The following is a 20,437-nucleotide window of genomic DNA, read 5'->3' on the forward strand; positions in this document are numbered from 1 at the left end:
ACAAAGAGTAGGACACAATTTAGTGACTGAACAACAACTTGTTGATGCTAGGAGAATGTTGCTCTCTATTGAGCAATTGGGGAGGTTTCATTGCTGCATAAGGCAAATCACTATGCACACGAATGGGGAGGGAGGGAGGAAGCCAAAGGGCTGAGAAAATGTTTAAGTTTTTCTTGTCATAAAATATGAATTTTATTTCACAACCTAAAGGTTGAGAATTATGTTTTATATGGCAGACTTAGGCTCAGAAGACAGCCTCTCAGATAGCTCTGAGGGACTGTTCTGAAGAGGCAAGGGAGGAGCCAGGATATATATGAGTTTTTGCAATAAAAACCAGATAGTCAGAACATCAAAAGATTACTGTTAATTAAAGAAAACCAAACACCCGAGGCTAATGAGTTTAGTGTTCTTTTATATATGTGCATGCTCAGTTGTGTCTGACTCTTTGTGACCCATGGACTGTAGCCTGTCAGACTCCTCTGTTCATGGAATTTTCCAAGCAAGAATACCAGAATGGGTTGCCATTTCCTACTCCAGGGGATCTTCCTGACCCAGGGGTTGCGCCTGCCTCTTGTGCCTCCTGCATTGGCAAGTGGATTCTTTACCCCTGTGCCACTTGGGAAGCCCTTCTATATATGGGAAGATGCAGAAGTCAGGGCTCATTGAAGTCATTCCTTTGATAAGCACCTTAGCTATCTAGGGCCAGCATCCTCTTCTTTCCCATCCTGAATCCCCTCGGGGTGCACCACTGGGGCAGCTGCAGGGGCGGAAGGGTCAGCCTATTTGTCTCCATCATGAGTTTCCTCAGAGCTCCCCACTGGGGGTGACTGTAGTGGTGGGCGAGTGGATGACTTGATGGCTGCAACATCCTGTTTCCTGACATGGCAGGCAGCCATATCTTTGTCTTCAGTTGCCACTCCTTTTTAATGCTTATTTTGTTGATGGTGTTTTTAACTTAAAAGGGCCCTTCCTTGCTCACTTTCAGCTTGTTCTCTTTTCAAAGCACTCTGTTCTCATTTTATGATATGTCACCTTGACTTTCTCAATAGCTATCTAGGGCCAGCATCCTGTTCTTTCACATCATGGGCCCCCTCATGGTGCATTGGTGGGGAGGCTGCAGTGGCTGAGGGGGCAGCCTGTTGGTCTCCATCCTAAGCTCCCTCTAGAGCATCTATTTCTGCCAATTAGGGGTTTAAAGACTATAAGTCTTCTGTTACCTGAGTTAGTTCTTTTTCCTAAAGGAGACTTTTCTGTTTTTAATCTTATCTTTGTTTATCTCTTTCATGCTGCTGGTTTTCTTCATACATATAGTGATCTTTGTTCATATTTTAAAGGGAAGGTTGAGTTTTCCAGATAAAGATGTGGATTACCTTTGTTATTATTATATACAGCCATCCTTGCCCACTAGGTCTCTCCCATGAATAAGAAGTTGCATTTGAAACCACTAGGTGGCATTTCATGGGGGCTCCGAGGAGCTCTGGTTCTTCATGTCTCAGTGCAGAAAGGTTTTGGCGAAAGGCAAAGTGATAGATAAAAAGTGACTTTTTCGAATAGCACGCTTGTGAGGCTTACAAGCAGGCAGGTGAGAGGATGCCATGCCCCAAGAACTTAGTGGGCTACAGTTTTATAATGAAAGGGAAAGTGGGGAGGGGGAGATCACCTTCTTCCTCATTCTTGAGTAGATGTCACGTTTCCATCATCAGCTCTTCCTCCACCGTGGGCAGGGGAGTTTTTTCGTCCCTATATGGTCAAGCTGGGACTGTCATGGCACAGTGGAAAGGAGCGAAAAGGCGTAAATCATCTCTGGCAGTAGAATAATGCCACCTCTTCTTTATAGTTTTGTTTTAGTGTGCCCAGAGGAGCATGGCCTTGGGATCATTAACTTACTGAGCTCACTGGGCAGGATGTGGGTCTCATGCGACCAGCTTTATTATTTGGGGGCATGCCTTCTGCTTCTGTTGCATGGGTTTTTTTAAGAAAGCCCACTTGGTTTTGTGGATAAGCAAACCTGCTTTCTCCAGTGATGGCTAACTTATAGGCGTCTCCATGTGTTTTTCTTACTTACAGTCCTCTCGTGGGATTAACTATTAAATCACCTACTCAGTCCCTTTTGTTGTTGTTGTTCAGTCCCTAAGTCATGTCTGACTCTTTGCAACCCCATGGACTGCAGTGCGCCAGGCTTCCCCATCCTTCACCATCTCCCGCTGTTTGCTCAGTCTCGGGTCCATTCTGTCGATGATGCCATCCAACCATCTTGTCCTCTGTGGCCCCCTTCTGCTTCTGCCCTCAGTCATTCTCAGCCTCAGGGTCTTTTCCAGTAAGCTGGCTCTTCACATCAGGTGGCCAACGTTTAGGAGCTTCAGCTTAAGCATTAGTCCTTCCAATGAATATTCAGGGTCGATTTCCTTTAGGATTGACTGATTTAATCTCCTTGCAGTCCTAGGGACTCTCAAGAGTCTTCTCCAGTGCCACAATTTGAAAGTATCAATTCTTCGGTACTCAGCCTTTTTTATGGTCCAACTCTCAATCCATACAGGATACTGGAAAAACCATAGTTTTGACTATATGGACCTTTGTCTGCAAAGTGATGTTTCTACTTTTCAATACGCTATATTTGTCATAGCTTTTCTCCCAAGGAGCAAGGATCTTTTAATTTCATGGCTACAGTCACTGTCTGCAAAAAATAAAGAAATAAAATCTGTCACTGCTTCCACTTTTTGCCCACCTATTTGCCATTGAGTTGATGAGACCAGATGCCGTGATCTTAGTTTTTTGAATGTTGAGTTTTAAGCCTGCTTTTGCACTCTTTTCTTTCACCCTCATCAAGAGGCTTCTAGTTCCTCTTTGTTTTCTGTCGTTAAAGCAGTATCATCTGCATATCTGAGGTTGTTTATATTTCTCCCAGCATTCTTGATTCCAGCTTTTGAGTCATCCAGCCTAGCATTTCACATGATGTACCCTGCACATAAGTTAATTAAGTAGGGTAACAATACACCATGTCATAGGCTATATGAGCCTTGTCGTATTCCTTTCCCAATTTTGAAGCAGTCCATTGTTCCATGTGTGGTTCTAACTGTTGCTTCTTGACCCACATGTAGATTTCTCAGGGGCAGGTGAGGTGGCCTGGTATTCCCATCTCTTTAAGAATTCTCCACAGTTTGCTGTGATCCACACAGTCAAAGGCTTTGGCATAGTCAGTCTCTTTACTCTGTCCCTATCAAACTGAGTAAATGGCAGAGATAAGCAGGCAGAGGGGCAGCCTTGAGGGTGGGAGCCCTTGTATCTAAGAGTTAAAAGAGCTTTACTCTGGGATACCTGCTCCTACTCGAGCATCCCCAGTTCTCTCAAAGGGGTTCTTTTCTTTTTCTTCCTTCCTTCCTTTCTTTTTTTTTTTTTCTTAAGTTGGTATAAAACCATCTCTATTTAGTTTGGAAAATGGCTGCCTGGCTGCCTCTCCACTGTATTTGTGTGAAGGGATGGAGAATTGGTCTTACCTCACAGCTCCCTCCTGTATATATTTTGTGCTCCAGCTTCTCAACTCCATTTAATCCATCGACACATTTCTATCTGCATTTCATCTTCCAGAGTTTCTTTTTCTATCTCCTCTGCAGATGCTATTCCCCTTTTCTTCTTTGTTATGAGGCTTTTCCCTTTTATTAGTCTTTACTATCTTTATATTAGGGCCTCAAGGGAGAGGAAAAATAAGAAAATGCTCTCAGAACACCATCTTGAAGCAGACAGGCTCATACATTTTTCTCCTCTGCCAGCTCTTTCCTGTGGGCTTCCTGAGGCCCCCAAGAATGGAATGGTGTTTGGCAAAGAGTACACAGTGGGGACCAAGGCTGTATACAGCTGCAGTGAAGGCTACCACCTCCAGGCAGGTGCTGAAGCCACAGCAGAGTGTCTGGAGACTGGCCTGTGGAGCAACCGCAACGTACCCCCCCAGTGTGTCCGTGAGTCCTTGGGTAGGGGAGGCGGGCATGTCGGGGGGCTGGGTAAGCAGCTAAGAAGATTCCTGCAAGGAGTGAGTGAAATAGGAAAAACACGCCCATAGAGGCTGGCACTCAGATCTGAGACAAGTGGATATCTCCATCTACCAACTTGGGTTCCCATTTGAAATTGCTTCAAAACATCGATAGACCACTGTTCCCTGAGATGTAGCCATAAACCATCACAGAACCTAGGGATGACTGGCCCACTTCCTCTTAGATGGAAAAAGTATTAGAAAGTCGACATCCTTTGATCACAAGACTCTAAAACAACAGAATGAGTGAGTGATAGTCGCTCAGTCGTATCCGACTCTTTGCGACCCCATGGACTATAGCCTGCCAGACTCCTCTGTCCATGGAATTCTCCAGGCAAGAATATTGGAGTGGGTTGCTATTTCCTTCTCCAAAACAACGGAGGTACTGTTCAATTTGAAGGCCAGTGGGCAGCCTAATGGGCTATATCCAGTCTGATGATACGAGGTTTTTTGTTTTGGTTTGGTTTGGCTCTTTGGCCTGTGCAGTGCTTTATAAAAATATTTTGTAGCCCTATGGCCAATTATGTTGATGTATGGCGAAAACCATCACAATATTGCAATTACCCTATGATTAAAAATAAAATAAATAGTTTGAATTTATTCCTAACATTTTTAAATCAGAAGACTTTTACATAAAAATCCTATTTCTAGCTTCCCTTGGAAAAGGATGGTCTGACCACCTGGAATTTGCAGTCTCACATCCACAATCAAAACCAACAGAGTGCCATCTCCCCCCTATTTTTTTTTTAATTTGGCAGATCTGCCACCCCAATTGTTTGCCACGTCCCCCACCCAGCTCACTTCATTCATAGACTACATCTGCCTGGGGACTGAAGGTTCTGAGAGTCATCATAACTGCATTATGGTCCCCCAGTCCCCAATGCTGGGCTCCTGCCAGTGTCGTCCATAATTAATGAATGAATCCTCCTTTCCGCTTCATACCTCCCCAGCTGTGACCTGTCCTGACATCAGCAGCATCAGTGTGGAACACGGTCGGTGGAGGCTCATCTTCGAGACGCAATACCAGTTCCAGGCCCAGCTGATGCTCATCTGTGACCCTGGCTACTACTACACCGGCCAAAGGGTCATCCACTGTCAGGCCAATGGCAAATGGAGCCTCGACAACTCTATGCCCACCTGCCAAAGTAAGCCCAGGAGGAAAGGGTGGGCAAGTTTGGCACAGTGCCTCCAACTCGAACTGTCTCATACCATGGGCTGAATTGGGGAGGGGGAAGAGTGGGGTACAGCCAGGGATTGCAGTGAACCTCTTTTTGAACACTCACCTAGAACCAGGAGCTGGGGAGAGGCCTACTCCTTTAAGGAGACACTTCTCAGCGTCTTGTCATCTTATTAAAAAGCTGCCTCTGTCCGGGTGAGCATCCACTAATTCATTTATTCAAACTTCGTGCCAGGTAGTATAGAGGTATGAGGATGAAAGCTTGTGGTTCCTGCCTACCAGGAGCTTAGAATCTACTGAAGAGGCAGACAAATAAAGAAGCAAGGATACCAAAGTGTGATGAGACCTTAATGGAAGTGTGTGTAGGAGGAATGAATAGAATGCCAGGGACAATCCACCTAAGTGTGCCTGTGTCTCCTTCTCCATTGTGCATTGCTTTTCTTTGGGTCTTTGAGATAGTTTCAGAGGTCAGGGTCTCTGGGAAGCAACTCTGAGGTGGAGATTTGTTAGGCATTGCTCTTGGGATCACCATCTGAGGAAGGGGAGGGGAGGGAATGAGGAGGGGGAAGAGGAAAGAAATGGGACTGGGAAGATGGAGAAGGTGGTCTCTGTTGATGATGGTGATGCCTCAACTGACCCAGCTAAGAGCTCTGAATCTGGGCAGCCCTTCAGAATTGCCACAAGTTAAGGCAGGGGGCTTTATACCTCCACACTCATCAAACTCTGGGTTCCAGCTGCCCGAGGAAGAGGGCATGACCTTAGATGTGAGGACTCTTTAACCAAGGCCATCTGAAGAGGGCTCACAGCAAAGGGATGTTTGCCAGCAGCTACAATCTGGAGAAAGAAGCCCTTCAGTCCTCAAGGGGGCTCTGAGTGGGTCAGCACAGCGCCCACCCACAGGGATGTACGGATGCTACTTACTCAGTCAGAAGGGTGTGTTAGAGGAAGTAAATGTTTGTGAAGGGACAGAAGGACATCACTTGTCAGTGCTCGAGGGCACGTTCGAGACTGGATGCAAGGAGTGGTATCTTCCTAACACCCATGATGCAAGACACTGTGGCCTTTGTTCAAGTCCAGACTCGGCCGTGTATTTGTGACCGAGTAGAGGTCACGAGCGTGGGACAGCTTCATTACACGCAGGGCTTACATCTCAGTGCAGCCAGTGGTGTCTGCAGCGCTCTCTGGAGCGGGACTGTGAGGCTGCCGCTCGGCTCGGCAGAGGGGACAAGGGGAGTGCCCGCTGTCCGCCGAGGAGCGCGCCCCAGGTCTGGACATTGGGTGCTTCCGGTGACAGCCCTGTTGAGAATCATGGTGCACAACAGTCACCATGGTGACCCGTATTCTGGTCATGAGTCCCATTGGAGTAGGTTGAACTGATCTTACTTTGGTCACTACTCTTGCTCATGAGAAGCAGCACACGTCCCGTCTCTCGGGACCGGCTTCCTGAGCATTCTGTGGTCTTTGTAGTCATCTCCTGTGGAGAGCTCCCCGTCCCCCCCAATGGGCACCGCATCGGAACCCTGTCTGTCTACGGGGCGACGGCCATCTTCTCCTGCAACTCCGGGTACACGCTGGTGGGCTCCAGGGTGCGGGAGTGCATGGCCAACGGGCTCTGGAGTGGCTCCGAAGTCCGCTGCCTGGGTAAGTGACCACCCCGGGGCCTCTCCCGTCCATTTTTCCCTTTCCAGGACAAGTTAGATCTTTCCAAAGCTGGATCCCAATCGTTGAACAATACTATTTTACCTATGGTCATAAAATGCTTAACCTAAACTCTAGCTATTGGGTATTTCAGTTCAGTTCAGTCACTCAGTTGTGTCCGACTCTTTGAGACCCCATGAACCGCAGCACGCCAGGCCTCCCTGTCCATCACCTCCTCCTGGAGTCCACTCAAACTCATGTCCATCGAGTCGGTGATGCTATCCAGCCATCTCATCCTCTGTCGTCCCCTTCTCCTCCCGCCTTTAATCTTTCCCAGCATCAGGGTCTTTTCAAATGAGTCAGATGCTATTTACCATAACCAAAATGCTGAACTAACTTCCCTTGGGGCATCCAAAAGAATGAGGACAACTTCAGGTCTGATGAGACAAACCTTTGAGGGGCTTTCATTCTGATCAAAAAAGATCCTCCTTCTTATTGGCTCTTGTATGATGGGTGAAATTCCAGTCTTTACCTCCAGGGAAACTTACAGAGACACATCCCCGCAACACATCTAAAATACCATTTATATTATATATTAGCAAATTTTTGGAGAAGGAAATGGTAACCCACTCCAGTATTCTTGCTGGGAGAATCCCATGGACAGGAGTCTGGAGGACTACAGTCCTGGGATTGCAAAGAGTCAGACATGACTGAGCGACTACACACACAGCAAATTTTACATATATAAGTATTTTGCAAAAATGCAATATTATATGTGCTATATTATATATTATAATATGTAAGTATTTTTTGCCATTAGCTTGTTTCATGACAAAAATATGTCAGTGTAGGCCAAAAGCATAAAAACTTACCCAGCTTAAAAAAGTCAAAGTTGTCATTTCTCCCATGGGCAATCCATTCCCTGCCTAAACCTTAGATTCTAAAGTCATCTCTTCTCTTACTCCTTTCTTAGATCCTCTTACTCCTTGGATCCAAAGGACGGTCGCAGCTACACAGACCCAGCAACTAGATTGGATGGTCTGTTCTGAAGTGAACAGCTGCCCTCCCTCTGTCTCAGACCTCTGTTAGAGACACAGTCATGAGTTATGTCTACACAGAACCAAAAAAATGCTAGTAGAAACACTAGGAATATACTCTACCCAAATCCCATTTAGTGAAAATAACTCACCTAGGTTTATATTGTCCGTGTTCCTTGCCACTCAAGGAGAAAGAAGGATGAATTACTTGGTAATTTTCAACACAACCAAGCTTTGACTGCCTTAGTGTAGACCACAGTGCTCTCCGTATAGTAGATGCTCTAGAAATGCTGGTTGATGAGAAAAAGAGGGGGTGATCCCAGAGGCCGGGCCATAAGAGTGATCATTTCTCACCCATGAACAGACACAGCAACTAAAGTTCAAGATGGCTAGCTATTTGGAATGCAACCTTGGGATTTGTTTTTAACGTCCAGCTCTTTTCTGGACTTTAAAAAAAATGTAATTGGAGTATAATTGCTTTACAATGTTGTTTTGGTCTCTGCTGCACAACAGTGTGAATCAGCTATTTGTATACTTGGGATGTGGGATTGCCAAATCTTTCCTGGTAGCTCAGTTGGTAAAGAATCTGCCTGCAATGCAGGAGACCCCAGTTCGATTCCTGGGGCAGGAAGATCTGCTGGAGAAGGGATAGGCTACCCACTCCAGTATTCTTAGGCTTCCCTTGTGGCTTAGCTGGTAAAGAATCCACCTGCAATGTGGAAGACCTGAGTTTGATTCCTGGGTTGGAAAGATCCCCTGGAGAAGGGAAGGGGAAAATACTCCAGTATTCTGGCCTGGAGAATGCCATGAACTGTATAGTCCATGGGGTCGCAAAGAGTCGGACACGACTGAGCAACTTTCACTTTTCACTTTCAATCTTCAACACTATTTCTATCATGTCTAGGATTCCTGAAGTCACTCCTGGATGCTGCTGTCGGGGGAGGAGAGAAAAACAATGTGTGGTCCTTTTCCCCACCGTGCCTGTCTCCCCCTCCCCCGACCAAGCCTCACCTCATTTTCTGTATGCTCCTGTGCAATTTACTGTCTCTTCCCACATCTCACCAAAGCCGGACACTGCGGGACCCCTGAGCCCATCGTCAACGGGCACATCAACGGGGAGAACTTCAACTACCGGGGCAGCGTGGTGTACCAGTGCAACGCCGGCTTCCGCCTGATCGGCATGTCCGTGCGCATCTGCCAGCAGGATCATCACTGGTCGGGCAAGACCCCTTTCTGTGTGCGTAAGTATGGTACCCACTCTCCCTAGTCACCAGCTCAGGTGCAAAATGGACTTCCCTTTGCTTTGTCTCTATTAGGTTAACTGGAGGATTTTCTGTATTTTGTTCATGTTTTTCAAAGACAATCATTAACATCTATGTTTTCAGTTTTCTGCATCATTATTACTTCCACATCTATTATTTTCTTCCTTGAAATTAACTTTTTGGTTCACTTTCTTGCTTGTGAATTTGAAATCTCATTCATTTATTTTCAGTCTTTTATTTTTATTGATTTTTATGGATATAAGTATGCAAGGCTATAAAATTTCTTCTGATCACTGCTCTAATTACATCCCACAGATTATAAAAATTAGTGTTTTATTATTTCTCAATTCTGTCATTTTGATATTCATTTCCCCTTTCACTTAGAAGTTTCTTTAAATAAAGGTGTGTGGTTTTTATTTCCAGATGGAAGGGTGTTTTGATTTTTACTTTGGTATTCATTTCTAACACATTACACTGTATACAGTATTTCTGCTTCATGGAATTTACTGATGCTTCCTTTATGATCTAATATTTGATCAATTGTTATGAATGTTCCATGTTCATTTGAGAGAAAAGGGCATTAATGTGTAAAGTTTTATATATAGTCATTAGATATGCCTTATTGATTTTGTTGTTTATGTCTTAATGTGTGCTTACTTATTTTTTGTCTACCTGACCTGTTTTGTTCCGAGAGGTGTTTTAAAGTTTCATATTATTCAGTCAGTTCAGTCGCTCAGTCTTTGTGACCCCATGGACTGCAGCACACCAGGCTTATCTGTCCATCACCAACTCCCAGAACCTGCTCAAACTCATGTTGGTCGCCTCGGGGATGCCACTGAACCATCTCATCCTCGGTCATCCCTTTCTCTTCCTGCCTTCAATCTTTCACACCATCAGAGATTTTTCCAATGAGTCAGTTCTTCACATCAGGTAGCCAAAGTATTGGAGTTTCAGCTTCAGCATCAGTCCTTCCAATGAATATTCAGGACTGATTTCCTTTAGGATGGACGGATTGGATCTTCTTGCAGTCCAAGGGACTTTCAAGAGTCTTCTCCAACAACACAATTCAAAAGCATCAGTTCTTCGGCACTGAGCTTTCTTTATCGTCCAACTCTCACATCCATACATGACTACTGAAAAAAGCGTAGCTTTGACTAGATGGCCATTTGTTGGCAAAGTAATGTCTCTGCTTTTTAACATGCTGTCTAGGTTGGTCATAGCTTTTCTTCCAAGGAGCAAGCATCTTTTAGTTTCATGGCTGTAGTCACCATCTACAGTGATCTTGGAGCCCCCAAAAAAGTCTGTCACTGTTTCCATTGTTTCCCCATCTATGTGCCATGAAATGCTGGGACTGGGTGCCATGATCTTAGTTTTCTGAATGTTGAGTTTTAAGCCAACTTTCTCACTCTTCAACATCTTTCACTTTCATCAAGAGACTTTGTTCTTCACTTTCTGCCATAAGGGTGGTGTTATCTTCATATCTGAGGTTATTGATATTTCTCCCAGAAGTCTTGATCCCAGCTTGTGCTTCATCTAGTCTGGCATTTCACATGATGTAGTCTGCATAGAAGTTAAATAAGCAGGGTGACAGTATCACGTACTCCTTGACATATTCCTTTTCCAATTTGGAAACAGTCTGTTATTCCATGTCTGGTTGTAACTGTTGCTTCTTGACCTGCACACAGATTTCTCAGGAGGCAGATAAGGTGGTTTGGTATTCCCATCTCTCTCAGAATTTTCCACAGTTTGTTGTGATCCACACAGTCAAAGGCTTTGGCATAGTCAATAAAGCAGAAGTAGATGTTTATCTGGAACTCTCCTGTTTTTTCAATGATCCAACAGATTTTGGCAATTTGATCTCTGGTTCCTCTGCCTTTTCTAAATCCAACTTGAACATCTGGAAGTTCACAGTTCACGTACTGTTGAAGCCTGGCTTCCTATTAGTGTTCTTCTATTTACTTTTCCTTGTATTTCCCATAGTTTGTGTTACATAAGGATAATTACCATGTTATTTGGCACATAGATATTCATAACTGTTATATCTACATTGAATATTGTGGCTTTAGCCTTTAAAAATGTCTTCATTATCACTTTAATATTTTCTAGCTTGAATTGTACTGTGCCTAATACCATTAGGCTTACACTCTCTACTTTCATCCCTCTCCCATTTGCCTGGTATGCCTTTAACCATCCCTTTATTTTAGCCTTTCTGGATCACTCAAATTAGATGGGCCTCTCATATATATCATAGAGTTGGACCTCGCCTTCCGAGTCAATTTGAAAATCCTTTTCTCTTAACAGGTTAGTCAAATTCATTCACATATATTATTATTTATATGTTTGGTTTTAATTTTGTTTAATTATTATGTGTAAAATATCATATACATGATATTTTTTTCTCTGTATGATGTGTTTTCTTTGCTCTTTTTTTTTTTTTTTTTGCTTTGCTTTGCTCTTTTTTTCATTTCTTTAGGTATTGGTATTCAGGAAAGGTTGTAAACATTTATTTTTCTTTCCTATAGTTGGTACTCTGACATACCAGGATCTTTTTTCAATATGTTCACATTTAAAATGGGCTTTCTCTTTCTAGCGGTGACTTTGGATCAGTATTCCTCTGCTTCTCTCATCTCCTTTCCATACAGCCTTGCTCTCTGCTAAGCCTTGCAACAGAAGCATGAGAAATAGTTCTGCCCAGGTTTAGTGTTTATTTTTCTACTTACACGTAATTTAAAGTTTATAGCATTCTCTGTCTTCTAGTTATGCTGCAGGCCTGGGCTTTCTACGGTTTTATTTCTTCTTGTTAGTCTGCATTTTTGGATTTAGATGGCCACTGGTATTCTAATTAGCCTGGAAGTAATTTGGAAAATTTTTCACTTTCTAAAGTTCCATAAAGTGAGCCTTTATGTAAAGTGTGCAGTGTTTTGGTCTTAATTTTTGTAAGGCAGGCTTTTGTTTTTAATTCTTCTTCACTTCGCTTTTCATATATGAGATGGAGTAATGAAATAGTGAGACTTAATAAACAATGCATGAAAATTAGTCTTAATAGCTTCTTAAGTACTGGGTTTCGAGAAAGCAAGACTTATCTGCATTTAGTCAGTCTTGTAGATGTCTCTAAACAAAACACACTTGGTTTTATCCAGGAAATGCAAATTCAGATGCCTCCAAGAAATTGGCACATTACACATGTGAAAAGATTTGAGTTACAAGTAATAGAGAATGCTGGAATCTGAATTAATGGAAGATGTCTGCTGAACCTAAGATACTTAATTTTACGCCTGGTCCAGGAAGGCTGCAGAGTCGAGCAGTTGGACACTTGGACCCTAGACCTAGATTGCCTGGGTTTGAGTTCCAGATCGACCACTACATAGCACGTTGCTGTGTGATGTTAGATAAGGTAGCTTATCTCACTAGGTCTGTTTCCTCACTTATGAAAAGCAGGTACCTCAGAGACTATTGTGAGGATTAAATGAGTCAATACGTGTGAAATGGTCAGATGCTGCTGTTGCTATTGTGAAGGGGACCGTGATGGTGGTGTGGTGGGTGATGTACCACCGCCCTGCTACATCACAGAATCCAAGATCTTTTGTAGCAAGCTCCATTCTCTCCTGAAGGACAGAGATTTCAGAAGTATCTGGGGTAGGAAGGCAAAAGTAACAGGACATTTATAAGCAATTGCTCTGTGGCAGGTACCATGTTAGATGCCATCACCTATGAATTCAAGGTTTACAATATCAACCAGACTCAGAACCTTCCAGCTGCCTATCTACACTTCCTCAGTCAGCGACCTTGTCTATGTTATGCCCGATGTCCGAATCCCCGAGCGGGAAGAGAGAAGGCTTCCAAGGCAATGCAACTCGCAAAAAAAGGGAAGTTTATTACTGACTCGAGCCAGGGCCTTCTGCCTCCGCCATCACAGTGGTGCAGGGTCAGAAAAGCCCTGAGCCCAAGCTGTTACAGAAATTTATAAGACATGCATAATCAATTAGTAGCTGGCTTAAGCGGATTGGTTACATGTTTACAAAGCAATTCTATTGGTACAGACTTTCGCGGGCTTTTTCAAACCTGGGCTTTCGCGGGCTTTCTCAAACCTGGGCTTTCGCGGGCTTTTCAGCTTTCCCCTTTGTCTCTTACTGGGCGCATATTGATTGGCTGGCTTCAGGTTACTTGATGGGGGTGGGGAATCTTACCATTTCGGGGAAAGCTAAAACTTAGGTCCAGGCTGCCTGTCATGGAATTAACCCTGGCAGCCTCACATTCCCCCCTGTCTTCTTGTTCCTGTAGAGGAATCTTTCTCTTCATCCTGGGCTACCATCTGATATTGCTGCCTTAATACCATAATCTGAATTGTATTGAGACGTTCTTTAATAAATGACATTAGCCGGTTTAAAATACAAGGGCCAAATGTAAGTGTTAATAATAGCACTATAAGTGGCCCCAGGAGGGTGGAAACTAAGGTGGTCAGCCAGGGGGAGCGTTGAAACCAAGACTCAAACCATCCCTGTTGGGCCTCTCGTTCCCTCTTACGTTGCGCCAGCCCTTCTCTCACTTTTGCCATAGATTCTCTTACCACTCCTGTATGGTCTGCATAGAAACAACATTCTTCTCCCAGAGCCGCGCAGACCCCACCCTGTTGGAGAAAAATTAAGTCTAATCCTCTCCTATTCTGCAAGACCACTTCAGACAATGAAGTCAGAGACTTCTCTAAGTGGCTGATTGATTTTTCTATGCGAGCTATATCTTCATCTATGGCGGCTCGTAGGGAGGAAAACCCTTGGCCTTGCAGAGACAGTGAAGCTATTCCTGTCCCTGCTCCTGCCAGCCCAAGACTGAACAAGGCTGCCATGGTAATCGCACTGATTGGCTCTCTCATTTGTCTTAGCAATTCCCGGTCCCAATGTGAGTACATAACCTCTTCAGAGTGGTATAAGATTTTTGGCATTACAGCAACCAGGACACAGAATTCTTGATTCTGGTTAAAAACCTTCACATTTAAACATGGGGTTAGCCCAGTATGTGAACAAATCCACCAACCCCCAGCCTCTGGCACAATCCAATTTTTGCCATGTAAGCGTAGGTTACTGATAGTCCGGGCACAGAGGGGAGTTTTATCACGTGGCACTGTGCCCAAACAGAGTCCCTGTCCCCAAACTTCATTCATTGTGAGGCCAACCTTGCGTTCTTCCCATCGGCATTGGGGCGGGTTCTGGCCTGAAGACAAGTGGTAAGAGACATTGAGGCCTATAGCCTCATAAAAGGGTGGGTGAAGATTATAACAAAGCCAACAGGACTGGGTCGCGTTAGGGTTGGTATGGTTTAAGACCGTAAAGGCTGCATTCACTAAGGCCCATAGGGGGTCCTGAATTGTTGAGCTAATGGTAACAGCCAGAGGGCCAGGGGTCTCCGTCAATTTGCCTCTAAGGCTCGGAGTAGAGGAGATGTTAAATGTTCCCGGCGAGCTTGGTCTGAAGGTAGTTGGCTTGGGGGTCGCCTTGTGCCCCTGTAACGTTTTGATCAGATTGGGACCTAAACTATGTACCTGCACTGGCTCAATAACCTGTTTAATGATCAAAAGCTCGCCTGGGTAGGGGCCGGGCCAATTTACATGAAGCTGAAAACCCCAAGTCAGTCCTGAGGTCCAGCGGTTTTCTTTTTTCGCCCGTTCCTGGTTAAATTGTACTCGTACCTGAGGGCCATGGTGTCTACGGTCCTTGAAGGTGAAGCTAACTAGATCTCTGTTTCCGACATCCCACCTCTGGGGTCCATCACAAGAGGTCACACAACTCCAGCTCCTGCAATAATAGCTTTCTATGCCACCACAGGTTTTCCAGTTATTTCTTACATAGCCCGGGCAAGCCCAGAACCCCAACCTATGGTTTTTTATCCCATCCCTATAGTACTTATCATAGAGACCGTCCTGCTTTGCGAAGAGGCTTGAGAGGTCGAAGTTCAGGTCCGGCCACCAGGTGTTCAGAGGGTGGATTCCTGATGTCTCATTGAGCAGCTCATGAGTTTGCCCGTCGTTGAGTTTCCAGGTGATCTTAGCAGGTTGATGGGGGTTATGACTGGTCGCTCCTGGGTCGATGAGAGCTGCCATCAGCAGGAGAATTAGGAGGCCTCCCGGCGGGCGAGTTTCAGTTTCAAAGGATTTGACGGGTGAGGACTCGCCTTCCATTCTGCTCGTGCTTTTTCCTGTTCTTCCGGCGTGGCTTGCCGCACGTGATTGCAGTGAACCCAGGGTCCAATTCCGTCGACCTTGACAGCAGTAGGAGTGGTAAGGAGAACAACATAAGGGCCTTTCCATCTAGGTTCTAATACTCTAGATTGGTGTCGTTTTACCCAAACCCAATCACCTGGGCCAATATTATGTGAGGGAAGAGCCCTCCTGTTTTGGCCCTCGTGTATCTCTCGAATCAATTTCCAAACATGGTTATGCACCTTACTTAATGCCATCAGAGTTTGCTGGAATTGTCCCAAAGTAGGGGGTGGCAGGCATTTTCCTTCGAAAATAGGATACACAGGAGGGGGTCTCCCATATAAAATCTCAAAAGGAGTAAGATTCAGCTTATAAGGGGTGTTACGCGCCCAAAAGAGTGCAAAGGGAAGGAGGGTCACCCAGTCCCCGCCAGTCTCTATTGCCAACTTTGTCAAAGTTTCTTTTAGGGTCCGATTCATTCTCTCAACCTGTCCTGAGCTCTGGGGATTATATTCGCAATGTAACTTCCATTTCGTCCCCAGAGCTTGGGCCAGCCCTTGTACAATCTGGCTCACAAAGGCAGGTCCGTTATCAGAGCCCATAGTCACTGGCAGCCCATACCTAGGCACTATCTCCTCTAAGATCTTCTTAGCAACCACTATTGCTGTCTCTCCCTTAGTGGGGAAAGCTTCTACCCACCCCGAGAAGGTATCTACCAGAACCAACAGATAGCGATACCCGTACTTGCCTGGCCTTACCTCAGTGAAATCTATCTCCCAGTGTTGCCCTGGCTCCTCCCCCCGGTACCTCATTCCCGAGTGCTGCTTCTTCTCTGCCCTCATCAGCTGGCACGCTTCGCAGGCTTGAATTATCTCTCGTACAGCTGCATTTTGTCGAGGGAACCTCAGGCAGGCCGTCTGGAGAAGTGTTAGGGTCTTTTTTTCTCCCAAGTGGGTAGTTGTGTGCAGGTGTTCACACAGGTGACGACCCAGGGTGGCAGGCAATATCAGGTTGTTGTTTTGGTCCCGGTACCATCCATCTTGGTCATCCTTCTGGAGGGTGGCATCCTTGTTGATCCAAGCGAGATCAGGGAGGGAATAGTCGGGGACTGGCGGCAGAGTCCCCATACCAGGAGGTGGAAGTCCCACAGCTAATATGGGGGCGGCGTAGTCCCAGCTAGCCGCTTCTCGAGCGGCCGCATCAGCGGCACAATTGCCCCGCGCCTTAAGGTCTTCTCCTTTCTGGTGACCGGGGACATGTACTATTGCTACTGCCCGGGGCAGTTGGACAGCCTCCAGGAGCCTGCGAATCTCGGGCAGATTTTTGACCTCTTTTCCCTCAGCTGTCCGAAATCCCCTTTCTTGGTATATGGGACCTTGAATATGGGCAGTGCTGAAAGCATATCGGCTGTCAGTATAAATGGTGACTCTCTTCCCTTTGGCTTGCTCTAGAGCCTGTATTAGGGCAATCAATTCTGCTTTTTGCGCAGAAGTGTTTGGGGGAAGTGTCTCAGCCCATATCGTCTGCCCTGAATCATCAACTATGGCGGCTCCCGCCTTCCTTTGCCCATCTTTTACATAGCTGCTCCCATCGGTGAACCATACTAGCTCACTGTTGCTTAAGGGAACATCAGTTAAGTCTTTTCGTGCCGCCAGGGCCTCAGCCAGTATCTCATTGCAGTCATGGAGAGGGCGGTCCTTCTCTGGGTTAGGTAGGAGCGTGGCCGGATTTAGGAAGCAAGGGGTCTGAAAACGCACCCGTGGGGCATCGAGCAGCAAGGCCTGGTAGTGTGTCAAGCGGGCATTGGAGATCCACTTACCCGGCGGCTGCTTTAAAACCCCTTCGATGGCGTGGGGGGTGTACACCAAGAGTTGCTGTCCATACGTCAACTTGTCAGCGTCGCGGATGAGGAGGGCTGTAGCTGCAATGATGCGAAGGCAAGGGGGCCACCCAGCGGCCACCGGGTCTAATCGCTTCGAAAGGTATGCTACCGGCCGCTTCCATGGTCCCCATTGTTGCGTCAAGACCCCCTTTCCTATTCCTTGCTTCTCATCTACAAACAGCTGGAATGGCTTATTTGGGTTAGGCAGGGCAAGGGCTGGGGCTTCTAGTAGGGCCTGTCTAAGCGTCTGGAAAGCCTTTTTCATTGGCTCAGTCCAAGTCCAGTTTGGGGTCTCTTTACTTCCCTCATACAAGGGCCGGGCCTTCTCAGTAAACCCCATAATCCACAGTCTGCAATATCCAACAGTCCCCAGAAACTCTCTCACCTGGCGAGGGGTTTTGGGCTCTGGTATCTGCAATATTGTTTCTTTCATGGCCTGAGTTAGCCACCTTTGTCCCTGCCGGATCTTATACCCCAAATAGGTGACCTCTTGCCGGGCTATTTGTGCCTTCTTTGCGCTAGCACGATACCCCAAGATGCCTAGGGTCTGTAAGAGGTCCCCGGTGGCACGGCTGCATGCCTCCTCTGTGGTTCCAGCCAACATGAGGTCATCTACATATTGTAGCAGAATGACCTCTGGGTGGCAAGCCCGATATTCGCAGAGGTCCTCACTCAGAGCCTCATTAAACAAGGTAGGGGAGTTCTTGAACCCCTGTGGGAGACGGGTCCAAGTTAATTGTACTACCGGTTGGCCCTCCCCCTCAGTCCACTCAAAGGCAAATATCTCCTGGCTCTGGGCCGCCAGGGGTAGGCTGAAAAAGGCATCCTTCAAGTCCAACACAGTATACCAAGTGTACTCAGGCAGTAAACTGCTCAGGAGGGTATATGGGTTAGGGACAGTGGGGTGTATGTCACTCACCCGCTTGTTGACTTCTCGCAGGTCTTGGACAGGTCTGTAATCTGCCCCCCCTGGCTTCTTCACCAGCAGTAAGGGGGTGTTCCAAGGGGATTGGCATCGCCTGAGAATTCCGGCATCCATGAGACGTCGAATGTGGGGAGTGATCCCCCGCCGAGCTTTCTGGCTCATGGGGTACTGTTTCACCCTCACAGGAACTGCCTCTGCCTTTAGCTCGATGACGACCGGATGTCTCTGTTTGGCTAGTCCCATCCCTGCCGTTTCTGCCCAGGCCAATGGGTATTTATGGACCCACAGTTGTACATCTAGTGCTATGGTCTCTGAGGGCTTAGGCACAAAAAGTCTGTATTCATCTCTTAAGGCTAGGGACAAGACATGTATCGGTTGTCCAAGTCCATCCGTGACTGACATTCCCCCAGGGTGAAAATGGATCTGAGCATTAACTTTAGTCAACAAGTCCCGTCCAAGTAGAGGGGCTGGGCATTCTGGTATCACCAAAAACGAATGGGACACCTGGTGGGTCCCCAGATTTACTTTCCGTTCTGTGGTCCAACAATATCTTTTTGTCTCCGTGGCTCCTTGCACTAAGCTGGTTTTTTTAGACATTGGTCCCAGTTTTTTATTTAAAACAGAATGTTGGGCGCCAGTATCTACCATGAAGCCAACGGGTTTCCCCTCCACATGTATGGTTACCCAGGACTCGGGGAGGGGCACCGAGTCTTGACTCCCCTAGTCACTGTCTTCCCCCGCATATAGAACTCGAGTTCCAGGGGAAATTTTCTCTCTCTGGGTCATTCCTCTCTTTGAGTCCCTCTTAGGGCACTCGTTTTTCCAGTGCCCCTGTTCTTTGCAGTAGGCGCACTGATCCTTCTTTAGGGCCTGCCTTTTTGGTTTTTCTTTTTCTCCCATCCGGGGGTCTCGAGGTTCCCTCAATTCTGTTCCAGCCTTTATCCCAGCAAAAAGGATCTGGGCTAGCTCCCTCTGGTTCTTCCGGTTTTCCCTCACCCTATGTTCCCTATCTTCTTTCCTGATCTTCTCAGCTAATTCCCTTTCCTCCCGTCAAATTCGTTCTTCCCTTTCTTCTGGGGTCTCCCTATTATTAAATACCTTTTCAGCTACTTTCAGTAAATCCTGTATTGTCTGTTCTCCCAATCCCTCTACCTTTTGTAATTTCTTCCTAATATCTGGGGCTGCCTGATTTACAAACGCTAACAGAACTGCAGCGCGTGACTCCTCAGCCTGGGGGTCCATAGGTGTATATTGCCTGAAAGCTTCCATCAGCCTCTCTAGGAAGGCTGCTGGGCTCTCAGTGGGCTCTTGCCTTACTAGATTTACCTTTGCCAGATTCGTCGGCTTTCTTGCTGCAGCCCGCAGGCCAGCCATTAGAGTCTGGCGGTACACTCGGAGATGCTCCCTACCCTCCACCCGCTCAAAATCCCAGTTAGGCCGCAACAGAGGAAACCCCTCGTCCATGAGATGAGGCTGGGCGGTTGGTCTCCCGTCGGCCCCCGGGACCCGTTTCCGAGCCTCTGCCAGGATTCGCTCCCGTTCTTCCGTGGTGAAGAGCACCTGCAACAGCTGCTGACAATCGTCCCAGGTGGGGTTATGAGTGAACAAAATGGAATCTAAGAGGTCAATGAGGCCTTGGGGTTTCTCTGAGAAAGGAGGGTTCTGGGTTCTCCAATTGTACAGGTCACTCGTGGAAAAGGGCCAGTACTGATAGGTTCGCTCTCCGTCCGGGTTAGCTGGTCCCACTCGGACGGGGAGCGCCTGAACAGTGGATGAAGGTAACTCTGGGTCCCCAGGGTCTTGCCCACCCCTATCTCCCCTAGTTCTCCCCCGGGTCCCCAGTGCCGGTCCCCCCTCATGGTCAGTTCCCGTTGGCCCTTTTAAGCCTCTCGGTTCACCCGTGGGAGCTTCTCTCCTCGGAGGGGGTTGCGAGGAGGGCACATATGGCGGAGGCCTTATCTCCGTTTCTAGATCTATCAGGTTTGGATAAGATGATTCCTGAAGGACTGGTTTTGGGTCTTCTTTCTTTTTGGTTTCCTCCGGGGGGATCTCCATCACCAGGACCTGTGAACTGGAGGAACTAGGAAGTGTATAAACAAAAGGTTTTAACCATTTAGGTGGATTTTCCACTAAATCCTGCCAGACCATGACATAGGGGACCTGATTCGGATGGCCCCAGGGATCAGGAGCCATAATCTTCTCCTTCACAGCCTGTATGATGGACGGTTGAAAGGTGCCTTCCGGAGGCCATCCTACCCGAAAGGCGGGCCACTCTGCAGAACAAAAAGTTATTAATTTA

At 46.6% G+C, this 20,437-nt stretch overlaps 1 protein-coding gene across 1 annotated transcript in view; it reads left to right on the forward strand.

Moving 5' to 3' along the window:
• The window catches only part of CSMD2 (CUB and Sushi multiple domains 2), a 677,437-nt gene that overhangs the window by 607,418 nt on the left and 49,582 nt on the right, over positions 1-20,437 (forward strand). The window contains exons 50-53 of the mRNA XM_065930495.1: positions 3,768-3,953; positions 4,975-5,169; positions 6,669-6,842; positions 8,944-9,117. Coding sequence (XP_065786567.1) covers positions 3,768-3,953; positions 4,975-5,169; positions 6,669-6,842; positions 8,944-9,117 — 729 coding nt within the window. The remainder of the gene's footprint in view (positions 1-3,767; positions 3,954-4,974; positions 5,170-6,668; positions 6,843-8,943; positions 9,118-20,437) is intronic.

Source organism: Muntiacus reevesi, chromosome 1, assembly GCF_963930625.1.
Source record: "Muntiacus reevesi chromosome 1, mMunRee1.1, whole genome shotgun sequence".
Lineage (NCBI taxonomy): Eukaryota > Metazoa > Chordata > Mammalia > Artiodactyla > Cervidae > Muntiacus > Muntiacus reevesi.